A 16,735-nucleotide genomic window follows, 5' to 3' on the forward strand; every position below is an offset into this window, starting at 1 on the left:
ATTAGGCACCCCAGCTCAAAATTTAACTACATAACCTTTAAAATAGCAATTTGATATTGAAACTATTTTATTCCTAATTTCTCTATTTTTGCAATGTAAGTAAATCAATGACTTTGAAGAGGTACTAAGACTTACCTATTGTTTATAGATCTTCTCTAATTTCTTTATCAAATTTGCTAGATACTTACTTGGTCCACTCCAAAAAACATATACTTCAAGCTCTTAACATTCCTTCCACTTTCCTTCTATGTACCTATCACTGATGATTAATGTGTCAAAAAAATCATTCTAGTTAGATTTATTTACCTTAGCTGACGACCAAATTGTATCAATTTCCTTGCTCTCAAAATTTTTTGTATGTGTGGGAAGCTTTGAAGACACTTCATTTACTGGATTGTTTGTACTTTCTTTTTCTCTTTTATGTGGTGGAACGTATACTTTTTGATTTTGCTTGAAAACCCTAACTTCATTTCCTAAAGCTGCTTGCAACTATTTTTTCCCTAATGGAATGCGATTCACTACTGATATTTTAATAGGTTTAGGTATCTCATGAGTACAATCTTTATCAGATTGTGTTGTGAGTAGTGTCAAGTCTGGTTGCCAAACCTCTTCCTTTGCATATCTAGTTTTTTTGAAGAATTGTTTTTGCTTTTTTTTTTTTTTCTTCCATTTCCATTCTATTGTTTGAGGTTTTCTATGGTGATTTTTCCTTTGATTTTTGTTCGACATGATAGTTTTCTAGCCATCGTCTTCTCCGAAGGTTACACATATGTTTTTATGCAATGTGATGATCTTCCTATCTCTAGCATCATTTAGTTTAACCATGGCATTGAAAGTGTCTATCTTCTAATTTTCCTTTGTCAACACTTCAAATATGTTACTAATTGAAATACAGGGGATCGCTTGTCATCCCCTCAGCCTTTCTTCTGGTAGATTCGAAGGGATTCAAATGGGAGCATTTTTCCTATTAGGGCAAGAACTATTCACTGAGGTTCTTTGGTTGAAGGCTTGTTTAGTGTATGCACGACTTTCAAATCTATGAAATTCTACTTTATTTGTAGATTTTGTGATTTCTGCTTTTCTCACCATATTTTTTTAATCTTCTTTAGTAATTATTATTTTACTTGACATAATTATTATTTGAAATCCTTATAGTGATTAAAAAATGCCTTAAAAAACATACTAGACCTACAAAGTACAAAGCCCTAGACCATGTAGCACTTCAATACTTACGACCCTTATAAGAAATAAAATAAGATCAACAATTTTACATTTTACTTTCTTATATCTATAAGACTTCAAGTACATACATTTTGGTAGTCAATTAGGCTCGTGAATTCATCCACTACACGAGGATTTGATTTGCTAACACGTCCTCATATAATGAACTCATCCTCCAATTCGATGCTAGGAAAATCAGGGTAACCAAACAATAATTTGTATGTTTATATAATAGCTTGGTAGTTACAATCTGTAGACTTGCAATAACTAGGGTTTCTTTAATGATGTTGAGCCACCCATACCCATTTTCAACTTTTTGACATGTTCTTGTGTGCGGATTTGTGCATGTGATGAGCTCCATTCATTTTAATTTAATTTAAGAGAGATTATACACACATTGATAAATAATGACATTTTTATGTATAGAGAATGTAGGTGGAATAGTGTATTTTTGGAAAAAAAATCATCCCCAAATTATGATTGCTTGAGAAAAATAATCTTGTAATCCTACCAATGAGACATACCAAGATACAAAGAAGGGTTGAGAATAAATAATTAGAAATGTGAAGTGCAAGATGCATTATAGTAAAGATGTAGAAAAGGTTGAAAATTAATAATTACAAATATGAAATGCAAGATGCATTTTAGGGATAGTAGTCTAAAAAGTACAATCATATCATTTCATTTCTTTTAGAAAAGATAGAATGTTAAAGAGAAAGGTTTTAAACTTATAGTTGTCATTTGATAAAATAGGAAGCATAACTTAAAATAAAGACCTAAGAGGAGTACATATGTCATTAAAGCCCACCATACATACTTAAGTTTATTAATAGACTACCAAAAATTATTATAGACAATTATTTTTTCAAATATATTATATTAATTATTTTTGTCAATTTAAAATATTAGTATGCAAAATATAAACTTGGAAACTTTCTAAAGTTCATTTATTGCTAATTTAGAATTATTTTCTAGAATTTTATATTATTTTATAAAACATATGAATTTAAAAACTTCAAGATATTAGATTTTTGTAAATATTACTAATTTATACTTATATTTATATTGAATTGATTAAATATTAAATTATTTAGAAAAAAATGACAAACAATAAAAAAAAATATAGATGACAAGTAGGGTGACCATCAAATTCATGGGAACTATATAAATGTTAGATAATAAAAAATGATATTAAATTTTAATTTACAAAACATTCTATTAATACAACTCAAAGTAAAATTTTGAAACATCCAAACACATTTTTAAAGATTTTTTTCTTGAAAACTACAAACTTGGTAATGGAAACATTTGTGTTGAATCTAGTCATGGCTAGAATTACAAGTTAATTTGTAAAGCTTTTTATATGCAAATATTAGATAGTCGAATGAATTCAATGTGGGTTATATTTGAGAGACAAGTATGAATTATAGAAACTTCTAACAACTAATGATTGAATGAGAGTTGTTGGAAAAATAATTGAATATAAAAAAGATCACTATGATTTGTGAACTAATTTATTTTTAAATCATTTTAAAAAAAAATTATTCAAGTCGTAATGATTTGATTATTAAATTTCATAGTCTAATATATCCACATAACTAATATAATTATAGTACAAAATGACAAATATAAATAGAAAATTTGTTTGTTACATGATTCAATTCTGTTTTATGATAGACTTTACTAAAAAACATACATTTAAAATCAATTTATAATTTGATTTTATACTTCAAATCATCTAATAACTAACAATCTTTATGCATGTGTTTGAAACAAGTGGAACTTAATATAGATGTAGCATAAAGAAATATAAATAAATAGATGATAATGAAAAAAACCTTATATATTAATAATGACATTAGACATGGAAAAAAAAATGCATCTCATTGTTTTAATATGCTACATGAAACAAAGAAATAAAATTTATTAAAAAATATTAGATTCTTACAAGAGAAATAAAATATATCCCTCAAAGAGAGCAAAACTTTCACTGCTTCAACCTTGGACAGCTAATCATAACACACTTCAGCCTTAGTCAACAAATGGCAGTAAAAATATTATCAATCTACAAGTGATTTTAGCATTTTGGAAGGTCTGGTGGAGGAGGCAGTATGGATTGTTCAGGCCCATTTCCATTCTCTACCACAAATGCCATCTTCAGCCCCCATGTAGTATGCACTTCCAAATGACAATGCATGAACCAAACACCTGCACATCAATTGTTTATCCTGTTATAAACATTTGACTTTTTGATCATCATAAATTTGATCTTCTTATATTAGTGTTTATTAAATAAATTAATATAACAAAGGAAAGAATATTAATTATACCTCTGTTTCAATTATAGCTCACTGAATTTTACTAATTAAAATTCAATTAAAAATCTAATTGAAAAATGATCAATAACTATTTGTTTGCTAAAATCTGGTTTGATTTTGCAGGGTTGGGTACTCTGTTTTTTGATATTAAGCAAAGGCATGTGTTGATAATGTCGTGCTGGTGTGCCTATTATGATATACTAAGGGACAACTGCCTTGTTTTGACTACTTTTAATATAAAAACTATCTATTTTTGAAAATTACTATAAACCCACCTGGATTATCTGCTCTGAATCGGATAGCAGTCCACCCTCCTGTAGGCACTCCCACCGTATTACGCTCTGGAGGGTCTACCAAATTGAATTTAGCCGGGTCTTTCTTAGGGTTATAATTACCAAACCCTGACCCAACAATGAAAAAATTGAAACCATGGAGATGGATTGGATGATTATCCACCGTAAGGATGCTGGTGTCCTGAAGCACCAACTGCACCGTTGAATTGTATGTCAAACTGGTCACTCTCGTTCCTTTTGATGTGAAGAGATTCTTAGGCGGCGTGCCCGTGTAATTGAAGGGCGTGGGAGGATTATCAGGAAAATCTTTTGTGAAAACTCCACCGATGTTGTTAAAATGTGCCTGCAAAAGAGCAATTGTGGGCATGACAAAGCTTATATTGTTTATTGATGCAGAGGCACGGTTGCCATTAGCACAAGTTGGACATGAATCCAACGCAAGCCCTATTGTAAACATCAGATTACGGTCTACTGTCTGTGGGACTTTTGCAGGGAATGCTGCTGAATTCAAGCTTTTGAGTTTATTACTGAACTTGGTATAGAAAGCGGTATCATTTATGTTAGGGATTAGAGGGGTTATGGGGTTTGAAGTATTGGGTGTTCCAATGTATTGAAGAATTCCTGCTGTGGTCATGTTGTCGACTGTGATTGGGGCATCCATGAATGCTCTGACCGTCATGAAATATCTTCCTACTTTCCTCCTTGCGTTCAGGAGAACATTTGTTGTCTGCCCGGGAGAAATGACTATTGCCTTGGTCTTGAATGGCTTTGTGTATACCGCATCAACTTCTACCACTGTTAAGAGATGATTTGCTATGCTGAAAAAGACTTGATCATTAAGTGCAGCGTTGATTACTCGGAGGAGGTAGGTTCTATCAGACTCTACTTCCAAAGCAAAAGTATCTGCAACCAAACAATATCAGAGAACTTAGAGCCAACTCAAACATAACATTATAATGGAGTTTGAATTATTATACTTTTGATAGTGCTGTCCATTCCTTTCTCGTGTCCTTAGGGTGTTTAGGGAACATGTTTATTAAGGTAAAAGTAGGTTTTATAGAGACCTGAAATCTAAATGTATCAATTTAAAAAATATAAACAGATTAAGTCTAAAATTATACTGAAAAACGGATAAAATTAGAGATCAGCACAAAAACAAAAAACCAGCAGAAAAAGATCAGACAACAGAAATACAACAAACTAACAGAGAACCAGAACTAAGCCAATTCTTTTAGAAAAACATTCTTTCAATCTTTACATACTCCGTTTTCAACCCCATGTTAAGGGGCGACGTTTCCCAAGATATCGTAAGAGACATAATTTATTGAGTTTCTTATTAAAGTAATGAAAAAATGCAAATATTAATGAAGATGAAAGAATTGTTGCCTTTAGTGGGACAATTGAAGAGAGGCCCGGGTTTCCCATTGATGGTGTGAGCATCTGATGCATTTGGGGCTCCTCCTGATTTGAGAGCCTCATTTACTACAGCTTCTGTGTCTGCATTCCACCATTCCCCTGTACCATTGAAGCAAAACATACAAGATTATCCATTTCATGTCAAATTATGATGCATTAAAAATGAATTTGTAAGTTGTAGACTAAAAGCAACAAGATAGAAACAAGTTACCATACAAAGCAATGATTCTAACTCAAGACAAGAAGATTTGGTATTATGGTAGGAGGACAAGTGTACTGAGAATACAAACAACTCGCAGTAGATGATTATAGATCACATCAAATGGGTCCTACTCAAATTGCGTATGAAGTAAAACTATTACAGTGTAAAGAGCCACGTAAGTTATATCAACCTAAGCTTACCTAGAAGCAGGGTGACTTCCTTGTGAGGTTTGGGGAAAGGATATGAAACATGTTTCTTTGGCAAGATGACAATGGGGCCATGCAATGTTGCCCTTAGCCAGAGAATATGGGCATGGTAGAATAGTGTGCCTCTTTGCCCACTGATTGTAAAGTTGTATACAAAGCTTTGCCGGGTTTGAATAGGGCACTGTGTGATGTATGCAGGCCCATCAGCCCACCCAGTCCTCAACTGTCTGATTCCATGCCTGCTCACATACAAACCAAACTTAATCATAATTCTTAAATCATGAAACATACAAGAAAATTGTTTATTTCTATTGTTCTTAACAATCAGAAGATATATAAGATATCCTGAGTTTATAACAATTGTTGCTTTGTTTCTGAATTCTATTTTGTAATTATAGTTTACATCAACATTTTGAATCACACTTTGAGATTTATCTTTAAGATGAGAGAAATATGATAAAAACATTGATGCAAACATGATAATAGATCATAAAATATGATCCAAAAATAATGATATAAACAAAAACCATACAATAATATCTACAAATAAAGGAACAATCAGAAGTTTCCAAAGGCTTAATCTAGGAGTTTTTACCAGTGTATGGTAACGTTGTACTTCACATGATTTGTGACATTGACTAACACTGTGTCACCCTCTCTTGCATAAATTGTTGGGCCTGGATATTTCCCATTCACTGTCACGATGGGCTTTGTGTGGCATAAACGTGTATAATTCTTTAGTCTTATCTACATCAGATAAATCAGATAGAACCCATTACAAAAATGAAAAAATGGAGTATGTGATACTAGTCTTAGATAGAAACTGCATAACTTCACACCAACTTACTCTAAAATTATAATGCCTGGTTTTTGCCTCGACAGAAACAGACAGCAGAACAAGTGTGACAAAGCACAGCATGAAGGTGTTTGAGAGTAATGCCATTGTTTGATTTTCTTGGCAGACAAAGTATGTATGGTTAGCTAAACAGCATACAATCAGATCAGTTTGAGGGATGGTGGGTTTACATCAATGAAAACCCATATATATACAAAATCTCACTTTCTGTTCTTCCTGAGAAAATTCCAGAGGTAGCATCTAAGTTGGTACAATGTCAAAAGATTACTTTAGTCTCACACGAGATATTTCACCCTCAAATGTTTAAAACTTCGATCTTTATTTTTTTGAAGTTGAATTTTGAGCTAACTCCATTGATTTTTGGTGGTTTAGTTATTTGAATTATAAGACACGAAAACACTTTGGTAAGTGAAACTGGTGTCATGTTGAGGACAAACCATGAGGATAAGCTCCTTTTTCTGTTTGGTGTTTGTAAATCAACTGGTTCAGTTATTCCATCCTTGTTTGATGAGGCATGGGGTTTATGATAGAGAATTGTAGATAGGGGATTTGACAATGAAACACGTTTCAGCCTCTCTAGATGGTGAAGTGTGATTATGGGTGATACTGCCAAATTAGTTACATGGTTGGTGGCCATGAACACAAGCTTTTACCAAACCTGGATATGTCCTACCATAACTACTTGAGTAACTAATTATCATTTCTGATGTGGGGACATATGTTTAAATAATGATATCTACTTTGTCTGCTGAACCAGGGTTTTCAGACTTGTTATATAGATTATCAAAGTGTTTAATACAGTTTTATATGCCCATCTTTCTTTAATTATGTGACTATGATATATTTTCCTATTTACCAGACAACAAAATATTTGTCTGTAGAACCATCTTCTTTGTAAATCAATTTTTCATCATTGGTATGCTGTTGGAATAGGTCTATGATTAAACATGGAGGTGAATAAATTTTATGGTAGGCATTCATATTTTTAAAATTTGAGAGTTAGAAAAGGTTTTAGACATCTTCAACGCGAGTAGACTAGCAATCAACTCCAAAGCAAAAACTTAATATTCTTGTCTGTTCTTTTACTCTTAAGGGTTTGTCTCTAGGTAGAAACATGGTTCTTTTCCCGTACTAGAGATGTACATTTCAAGGGAAGTAGTAGCTTTGTTTTTCGTGGGCCTTAGCGAGCCATATCCAATCTGATTACCCAATTACTTAGCTGCGTAGTATGACTTGATATTTTCTAGATAATGATACAAAAGTCTAGTTTAGGTGGGCAGTTAATAATTTGATTGATTTTTAGCTTAAAATAACTGTCCTAATCTTTGAGTTCTAATATTTATTATATGGGTTTATTTATTTAATATAATGTATATCTAATAATATTATAAGTAGGTAATTATTTGAAGACTTTAATTAAAAAAAAATATTTGAAGACTTGAGTTTGAAATATTAATATTTAGTTAGATTTATGTAAAACAAAGTTTTTAATTACATGTTGGAAAAACATTGAATGCAAATATGGATATATGCATAAAGATGGGGCACTAAAAATGTGCCAAATTCGTTTTTGGTCCCCTAAAATACATAATGCACACAAGTCATGGCTTAGATTGCTCAAACCTTAGGCTTGGGCAATTCAAAACATAGTGTATGCGCTAGGTAAAGTTTGTCTTAAATGTACTCACGTGATTAAGGCCCACTTTTTTTGTATTATTTTTGTCAATTTTATTTATTTATTTAAATATTATTAAATATTAAATATATATTATATACTTGTAAGATATAATATAAGGGTAAACATGTTTTTTCTCCTTGGGATGGCTATGTTATTCATCGGTGGAAGAGTTTACTTTTTCATTATCTGCCTGCTCCATTGTGTCCTTCCAAGATTCCATTTATCCAAGCACAAACCAAGTGGATTCCTTCAAGTGAGGGTTATTTCAAACTCAATCTTGATGCGGCCTCTAGAGGAAATCTAGGATACTTGGCTATGGCATAGTCATTAGAGATTTTAAAGGTCCTGTGATTGCAGAAAAATCATCTCCTCTCCCTCTGTGTACTAATAACAAAGTTGAGGCCCTCACCTTTCTTTTTGGTTTGGAACTTGCAAAATCACTATCTATATCTATGTTACATGTTGAAGGGGATTCAACCATTATTATTAATGTGTGTATTAAATGTCATGTATATAATTGGTCCATACAATATATATTGAATCAAGTATGGTCTTTTCTTGATTCAATATTTGAATGTTACATCATGCATACTTATAGAGAAGGCAATCTTTTAGTTGATTGTTTGGCTAATTTGGGTATTGATGGGGTTTATATTAACTCTTTACTTTCCCCACTTATCCTTCTTGATTTCCCCAACTTGGTTAATATTATGACAAAAGAATATGTTTAGAATAATGTTGAGCCCTTCTCATATATTATTTGATAGTAAATCGCGGCTTCTCTGCAATTTCACATATTTTTACTTTTATGGATTTCACTTGTTCTTTTGAGATATTGTATGCAATTCAGGGTCTTGGATTGCACTTGCATCAGATGGCTTTCTAATGCTATGGTCTCAATTGGAGTTTTCTATGAAGATCAATGATGGAAACTTTTATGGTAGTTTTTAGCTTGGCTCTTGGTATTGTCTCCAACACCAAACAATGAATTGTATTCATATGAGTTTTGGGCTCTTTGTAATCACAATATTCTTGAATTGGGAATCACAAGGACAAGATTCATTAGTGTTTATAGATACTCTCACTTGATGCAATATTTTCTTCTTTTGCATCCTTTTTGTATCATGCAATGACTAGAGTTTTTCTCTTTTGGTTCTTTTCTTCGGGAGTTATTTTTGAACCAGTTATTATTAATATAAATATATTGTTTTGCCAAAAAAGAAGAAGATATAATATAACTTAGGCATGAGCTTACACTGCAACAACAACTTGTGAGCCTCTATGTGGGAGGTCTTGGGTTTGAGCCTACTTGAGCTTAACATATAATAATAATAATTAATTCAAAAAATAATAGTTAATTTAGGCTTCAACCCATTATAATATTTTTTTTTTTTTAGATACAATATTATATATCTATTTTTCATTTGTTTTGGTTGTCCTTAAGAGAAAAGAATTTGGAGACGAGTTGAAAATAATTGAAATTTTAAATCTATTCATACAAAATATGTGTTCCTCAATAGGAGTAATCACCAAAATCTATTAACTAACTTGTATCACCTTTTATTTATGATTTTTCTATGCAATACTTATGATCTCTAAGTAATAACTTTGCAAAAACAAAGGTACTTTATTTATTATCTAAGTTTAAAAGAGAGAGTGGAGAGAGAGATAGGGTTTTGGATTTACAATTTAGGGTTTAAGGGTCCTATGAACCCTTATGACCCTTTAAGACCCCTTAAGTCCTAAAGGGTCCTATGACACGCTAATGTGTCATAGGACCCCTAAGATGTACATAGAAGGGTCCTAAAGAGTCGTAAGGGGTCATAACACACACTACTGCTTCCAAGGACCCCTTACCATACATTAGTGTGTGATAAGGGGTCTTAGGACACACTAATGCATCCTAAGACCTCTTAACAAAACTAAAGACCCTTAAGATGTATAAATAAGGATCATGAGAGAGAGAGAGAGAGAGAGAGAGAGAGAGAGAGAGAGAGAGAGAGAGAAGGGGGTTATGTGAGAGAAAAAGTGGGAGAGAGGATGAGATGTATTCATAGGGGCTATAAGTGGTCTTAAGTGGTCCTAGGTTACATTAATACATCTTATGACACCTTAAGACTCTTAAAACATATTCTTAAGCCACCCTAATAGGTTGAAAGGAGTCTTAATGGGTCTTAAGAGACCTTATGATCCTTTACGATCCCAAGGATGTATTCTTAGAGGTCCTAAATGGTCATAAGGAGTCTTAAGGGGTGTTAGGTTTCCTTATGACCCTTTATGACCCATTAGGACCCCTAAGATGTATTGTTAGGGGTTCTAATATGTTGTAAGAGTTTTTAAGGGGTCTTATGACACATTAATGTGTCCTAGGACACCTTATGATCCCTTACAACCATCTTACAGGTCCTAAGGAGTATATTTAGAGGTCCTAAAGGGTTGCAAGGGATCTTAAAAAGTCATGCAATACCTTATGACCCCTTACAACCCCTATGATGTACTCTTAGGGGTCTTAATGGGTCACAAGGGTCTTAAAGGGTCCTAGGACACCTTAATGTGTCCTAGTTCACCTTATGATCCCTTACAACCATCATATATATAGGTTAGAAGGGGTATTAAGGGGTCCTATGACACCTCATGTAATGCCTACCCCTAGTTTACTTTTCATATTATTTTTTTGAAATCTTTTAGGCCATCTTTACGGTTGTGTTTTATGATTTAGTGGTACTCAGTTACCTAATTTGATTGGATTTTATTTCATACTTAGTTGATATATTTGATTAGCTACTCAATACTTGGCTATTTCATGTGTTCATGATTATTCTTTTGATGATGATTCTTGTATATAGCAATTTCAGTCATTTCATGATGATAGTTAGATGGATGATTTATATGTGATTTTATGATACTTACCCCATGCTTGCATGTGTATGGTGTATATGTACATTTTATGTTTCTGATGTGGTTGAAGGAAGGAGTCGTAGTCACCTACTAGTCAGAATCTACATGATGCACCACTCCCTGCCATTTCCTATTTAGTTTAGATTTATATGTATATGTACATGCTTAACTTTTATGCAGATTGCAAGTACCGAGCATCAACTTTCCTAAATTGCTAGGATGAGCGTGCCCTATCAAAATATCTCAATGGTAAAGAGGGGAGATAGTTCTTGAGTCCAAATCCTTACCCTAAGCCAATTGTCCTAGAAAGTGACGTGAATTCAAAATTTTGACCCTTGAGTTTGATTTAGTACTTTGTCTTTAAATTGGTTTTCTTATTTAGTTTTGTGTGTTCGTTGTGATTTTTAGTTATAATTAAATCAAATTAGAAGAGTATTAAATGATTTAAATTAACAAATATTTTATAAAGAAAAATAGGTTGTAATTAACAATGGCAAAGTAAACTCTAAGTGGGAGGAGGGTGGGTGAATCAACACTTCAAAACTTTAACCATAAAAAAATTCACCACACATCCATCTCACAATTTGCATATAAATTGAATTAGCTAGTTACACATGTTCATCCATTGTATGAAACAAATAACACATAAAACCATAAATTTGTTACCTAGAAACCCTCTAATGAGAAGGTAAAACTGGAATAGGGATGACATCCACAAATTTTCACTATTGTAGTTGTACAAAGTGTATCCAATGAAGGTTACGATAAGTTTGATCATAAAATATGATCTATCCTATGAAAGGTCTGTCTTGTTAAAGCTTACAAAGATTGTTAAATCTTACCCTATTAAAGGATTTTAACACCCTACTAAAAGTGTACCTTATTAGGGGACTTCAACTTACAATAAAGTAAGCACCCTGTTAAAGGATTTACAAAAGCCTGCTAGGACTACTCGGTTAAGAGATTTTCATTGATTCACCTATTCAAATGTTTCAACCTTGATCCTTCATTTAACAACTCTTTGCTAGATATCAGATCTCCTCTTTCCTAATGTGTACTTGATCCTCCTGATTAGATGTATCTCTTTTTTCCTTTAACTGCTCTTCTCTGTTCTCTCTAACTAATTTTGCAATTCATATCTCTCTCACAACTTCCTTAGTCACCATGAATGCTCTCTCTATACTTAGCATTCGCCTTCTCTTCTCATCCACACATGCAATCTCTTTAGGGTTTGATTCCTTAAGAAGACTTAGGTGAGCTAGGGTTAGGTATGAATAAATGATTGTGATTCACCCATTTTTCCAATTAGAACATCCCTTAATCTGATTGGTTGTATGTACTGCATAGCAATTCTTAATATACCTTCATGTATATCTTCTAGAATTGTAAAAAAATCCTTAAGTTGACCCAAAAATGGTTTACATAGGAGTTTTACCATTACAAACAACTATGTCCAAAGTTATTTACTAGGCACTAATTGAAAGCTTTGATGCTTAGCATCCATTACATCTTCAATGCTTAAATCGTCTCTTGAATGACTCAACATCATCTCTTGAATGACTCAACATCCATTAGTTTACTCGGCATATGAATCACTCAACATATATGATTTTCTTGGCACTTGAGTGACTTGACACATACCATCTTCTTGACACATACTAGTGGTTGACTTTAACTACGTATAATGCTTGACATACACTACTTACTTGACACATACAAAGTTTTGTTAAGTAATGATTTAAGTGTTTTGTCATTGCCTTGTCAAAACCAAAATGAGATCAACCATCTCCTCCTTTGACATGAGTAGCAAAAAAACTTTGTCATGCATATAAAACCTAACTTATATGCATAACTCAAATAATTTGTATCTCATACAAAATTTCAAAATTTTGCACAAATAATGACTTAACTATCATAATTCTCAAAAAATTTTATAACTCCCCCTGAGTTGAGTGTTCCTTGTTGTTGCTGAATTATGTATAATTCCTACCGAGTAAATGTTTTGTACTATTTCTGTCCCCTATTTCTATCTTAAAATTGTATCTTAATAATTCCCTTTTTATTCACTTTAAATTAACAAATATTTTATAAAGAAAAATAGGTTGTAATTAACAATGGAAAAGTAAACTCTGAGTGGGAGGAGGGTGGGTGAATCAACACTTCAAAACTTTAACCATAAAAAAATTCACCACACATCCATCTCACAATTTGCATGTAAATTGAATTAGCTAGTTACACATGTTCATCCATAGTATGAAACAAATAACACATTACACCATAAATTTGTTACCTAGAAACCCTCTAATGAGAAGGTAAAACTGGAGTAGGGATGACATCCAAAAATCTTCACTATTGTAGTTGTACAAAGTGTATCCAATGAAGGTTACGATAAGTTTGATCATAAAATATGATCTATCCTATGAAAGGTCTGTCTTGTTAAAGCTTACAAAGATTGTTATATAGCTACTATCCCCCCTTTTTGACACTTATGTCATTTGGGTGGTACACTAATAGTGTGTTTATCCAAAAAAAATTTGTGGACCTCCATGATTATTTTCAATGTTGCATCTTAGTTATTGCATGCTACCTCTAGAGATCGATATTGAATATCTAGCTAGGCAGCAAGGTCAACTAAGTCTTCATGTGTAGAAAGTTGATTATCTTTCTTCATCAATGTTTCAGTGAAGGCTACTTCCTTATGTAATACTTCCATGTGTGGGGTCAACATGGATTGGATACTAATCAAGGTAGCCCTTATGTTTGCATCTTGTGAATGTAATGTTGCTAGCTAACCTTTAGTAGAAAATAATCTCTGAAAAAGAGTTCGACTTTGACCAGGAGATAGTTTCAAGGTTGTACCTATGGATTGTAGATCTCCTTGTAGCTGGTCAATAGCCCTCTATACTTCTTGTGTGAATAAATTCACATCACAAAGCTTTGTGTATAGAGAAAAGATATTCTCCAACACAATTTTCACATCCTCCATCTTGGTTGTTAAGTCAACCTGTCTTAGTGCAATAACACTAGATATCTGTTCAAGAACTTTTGAGTGAAAATTTATTTCAGACCATTCCAATAGTTTGGAGTTTGCATCCAGGTCTTCATCACTAATCTTCTCAACAATATTTACTAGTTTCTCAAGAATATGTTTTTCTTCATTAGGGGCTAGGAGGCTAAAAACATCAAAAAATATGTCTTTTATTTCATGAGGAACTCGCTTCTGCTTGTGCTCCCTTCTTAGCAACTATTGTTGTTTCTTCCTACATAGAGCTTCTTGTAGAATTCTCATATGCTTAGTGGTGATTATGGTTAGATCAAACTTTGGTAGTTTAATCACCTCATCAAGACTTACATCTCCATAAGATATGTCTTCTGATCTTCTAGATGTCTCTCCACTTGGCTTGGATATTTGCAATGGGGTGGCATGTTTTCTTGGCCTCTGAAGAACTTGACTACTAGCAGGAGTTACAAAAAATGGTAAAGTGACTAGAGTCTATATTGCAACATGTTCCTCTGTATCAATGGTCACCTTTAATTCTTTAAGCTTGTTTACTTAACTATCTTGTTTCTTCTCTTCACCTTGTGTCTGGAGTGTAGGTGCAGGACTTGCTTCCTGACCTAATTTGATTTCTCTTCCATCCTTCTCAACTGTAATTAAGTCTTGCTTGTGAGAAATGAATGACACTAGAGGTAATGCAACTAGTGTTGTAACAACAACTTGTTGTTCAATACTTGCACTCTATGTTTTTGCAACTTTTACCTTTGGGGGCACATTAGATGTGTCAATTTTTGTTTCTCCCTTGTTTCTTCCATATTTTCCTTTTCAATTTCATCATTTCTCACCAATACAAGATTTGTGCATAACTGTGTTGCCATGGTGTAACTCTTCAATTTCTTCTTTAAATCAACCCCAATCAAAGGATTGATGTTCTAAGAAAAATTTTCAGGAACATCCTTGATTTGTATTGAGTCACGTTGACTCACTTGGTCTACATGTGGAGGACTAACACTCGACACTTCTACCGTAGGTACACTTTTATCATCTTGCTCCTCCTCCTCAACTATGGTCTTTTCTCCTACTATTTCCTCAATGCCTTCCACATGACCATACTTGATTGGCTCATCTTTTGTAGTCTCTACTGCTTGTTCTATTATCTCTTCCTCACCTTGCTTAGGGTCTTGCAATTCTTTCTTACATTTCTTTGTTATAGCAGGAATGGGTAACTTGTAATTAGATCTCCGTATTGCTTTACTCTTAGTTACCACATCCTCTATATTCTTCTTCAATATACTGAATGCTCTATATTTTGGAGTAAATTTACCTTTATGCAACTCCATAGCCTCATCTATCATTATCTTTGGCAATTCAGGCATGACTTGGGCTAAAGTGGTTTCCTTGACCTATCTTTCTATTTGTAGGTTGTATTGCCATTTCTGCTCAACTCAGTCATAAAGACTCTTAGGTAATGAGTTGGTAATATCCATAGGAGTTGATATGAATGTAGCCATAATCACATATATGGCTTCCTCTACAGTATTTTGTTCAACTTTTCCTATCTTATCAAAATCTATGTGTGCAAAACTAGAAAAATTTGCATTTGATTTTATATTGTCATACAAATTATCTAAATTAGAGGAGGGATTGTGGTTTACCACATGGAATTGAATCATGTTATTAGATTTTGTCATCTCCTCATCTGAGTCAGCTAGAGCTACATATTTTCTCCCTTCTTATGTCTTCTTGACTGGTTGGCTCAGCTTTGCTGAAGCAATAGTCCTTTTACCTTTAGGTTTCTCAGCAACTTTAACTTTCTTAGTGGATGCCATTGTTTTAGTCCTAGTAATAGGAGCTATTGGCTTCTATTGTGATAGTTTCACAACCTTCTTCTTGGGTTTCTCCACTATAGGCTCCTTATCCTTTCTTTTCTTTTCAGTAGGCTTGGGTACTTTCTCAGCTTCTTCTCCCTCAAAACCTTTTCCATAAGTTGCCTCATCTTCTTCTTGTCCTTGAGTAATTTCCAAAGGGTCTTACACTTGTTCTTCCTCTTCATCTTCTTATTCTTCTCCCCCTTCACCAAATCTCTCTTTTAGCTTCTTCACAAGAAATATTCTTCTTTCTTACTATAGAAGCTATCTTCAAGTCTATTGTTATTTTGGACTTGGTTTCCTCATAGTTTCCAAATGAGGTGGCACTTTTATCTATTTCCTCTATTAGTAAAGTTGTAATAGCTGCAGATGCCTCATCAATATTAATCTCATATGACAAGGGATTGATCCATCTAACCCTGGGTAGGACTACCTGCAAATATGTATAATCAGTATCAACTAGAAAGAAAACATCATCATAATGTTTCAAACTTGTGACACTAGAACCCTTTGTCTCTTCTTCATAGACTTCTTAAAGTCTTCAAAATAACTTGCCACATCTCCAAGTTTTTCTATGAATTCTCCAATTTGAACTGCAATAGACCTGTTAGTCTTCCAAGCAACTTTACTAAATGAAGGAAATATGTTCTGAACATAAAAGAATATACAAACTAATAAAGAGACAAGTTTGCAAGATGCACTCTTAGTTTTCCTTATGGCCTGCAAGTTTTCAGATATTTGCTAAAGTTACAACTCGACAAGGTCATAGGTGTGGTCTTTC

General features: G+C 33.2%; 1 protein-coding gene across 1 annotated transcript; it reads right to left on the reverse strand.

The window, feature by feature from the left end:
• Window positions 1-3,125: 3,125 nt before the first annotated feature.
• LOC149576644 (laccase-11-like) lies at window positions 3,126-6,825 on the reverse strand. The gene is made up of 6 exons (XM_089818728.1): window positions 6,504-6,825; window positions 6,252-6,403; window positions 5,651-5,895; window positions 5,219-5,347; window positions 3,815-4,735; window positions 3,126-3,429 (listed from the first exon to the last, which is right to left on the reverse strand). The coding sequence occupies exons 1-6, from the start codon at window positions 6,597-6,599 to the stop codon at window positions 3,299-3,301; spliced, it is 1,674 nt and encodes a 557-aa protein (XP_089674854.1). The 5' UTR covers window positions 6,600-6,825; the 3' UTR covers window positions 3,126-3,298.
• Between the last annotated feature and the right edge of the window lie 9,910 nt (window positions 6,826-16,735).

The sequence above is a fragment of the Cupressus sempervirens genome, chromosome 1, assembly GCF_028749045.1.
Source record: "Cupressus sempervirens isolate cs-2001-9-10 chromosome 1, ASM2874904v1, whole genome shotgun sequence".
NCBI lineage: Eukaryota > Viridiplantae > Streptophyta > Pinopsida > Cupressales > Cupressaceae > Cupressus > Cupressus sempervirens.

Excerpts from the sequence above, each read along its gene's own strand:
- LOC149576644 (XM_089818728.1), bottom strand. The coding sequence starts at position 6,599 with ATGGCATTACTCTCAAACACCTTCATGCTGTGCTTTGTCACACTTGTT. Across the intron at positions 6,404-6,503 it reads CCAGGCATTATAATTTTAGA|ATAAGACTAAAGAATTATAC; the intron begins GTAAGTTGGTGT and ends TATCTGATGTAG. Across the intron at positions 5,896-6,251 it reads TACAACGTTACCATACACTG|GCATGGAATCAGACAGTTGA; the intron begins GTAAAAACTCCT and ends GTATGTGAGCAG.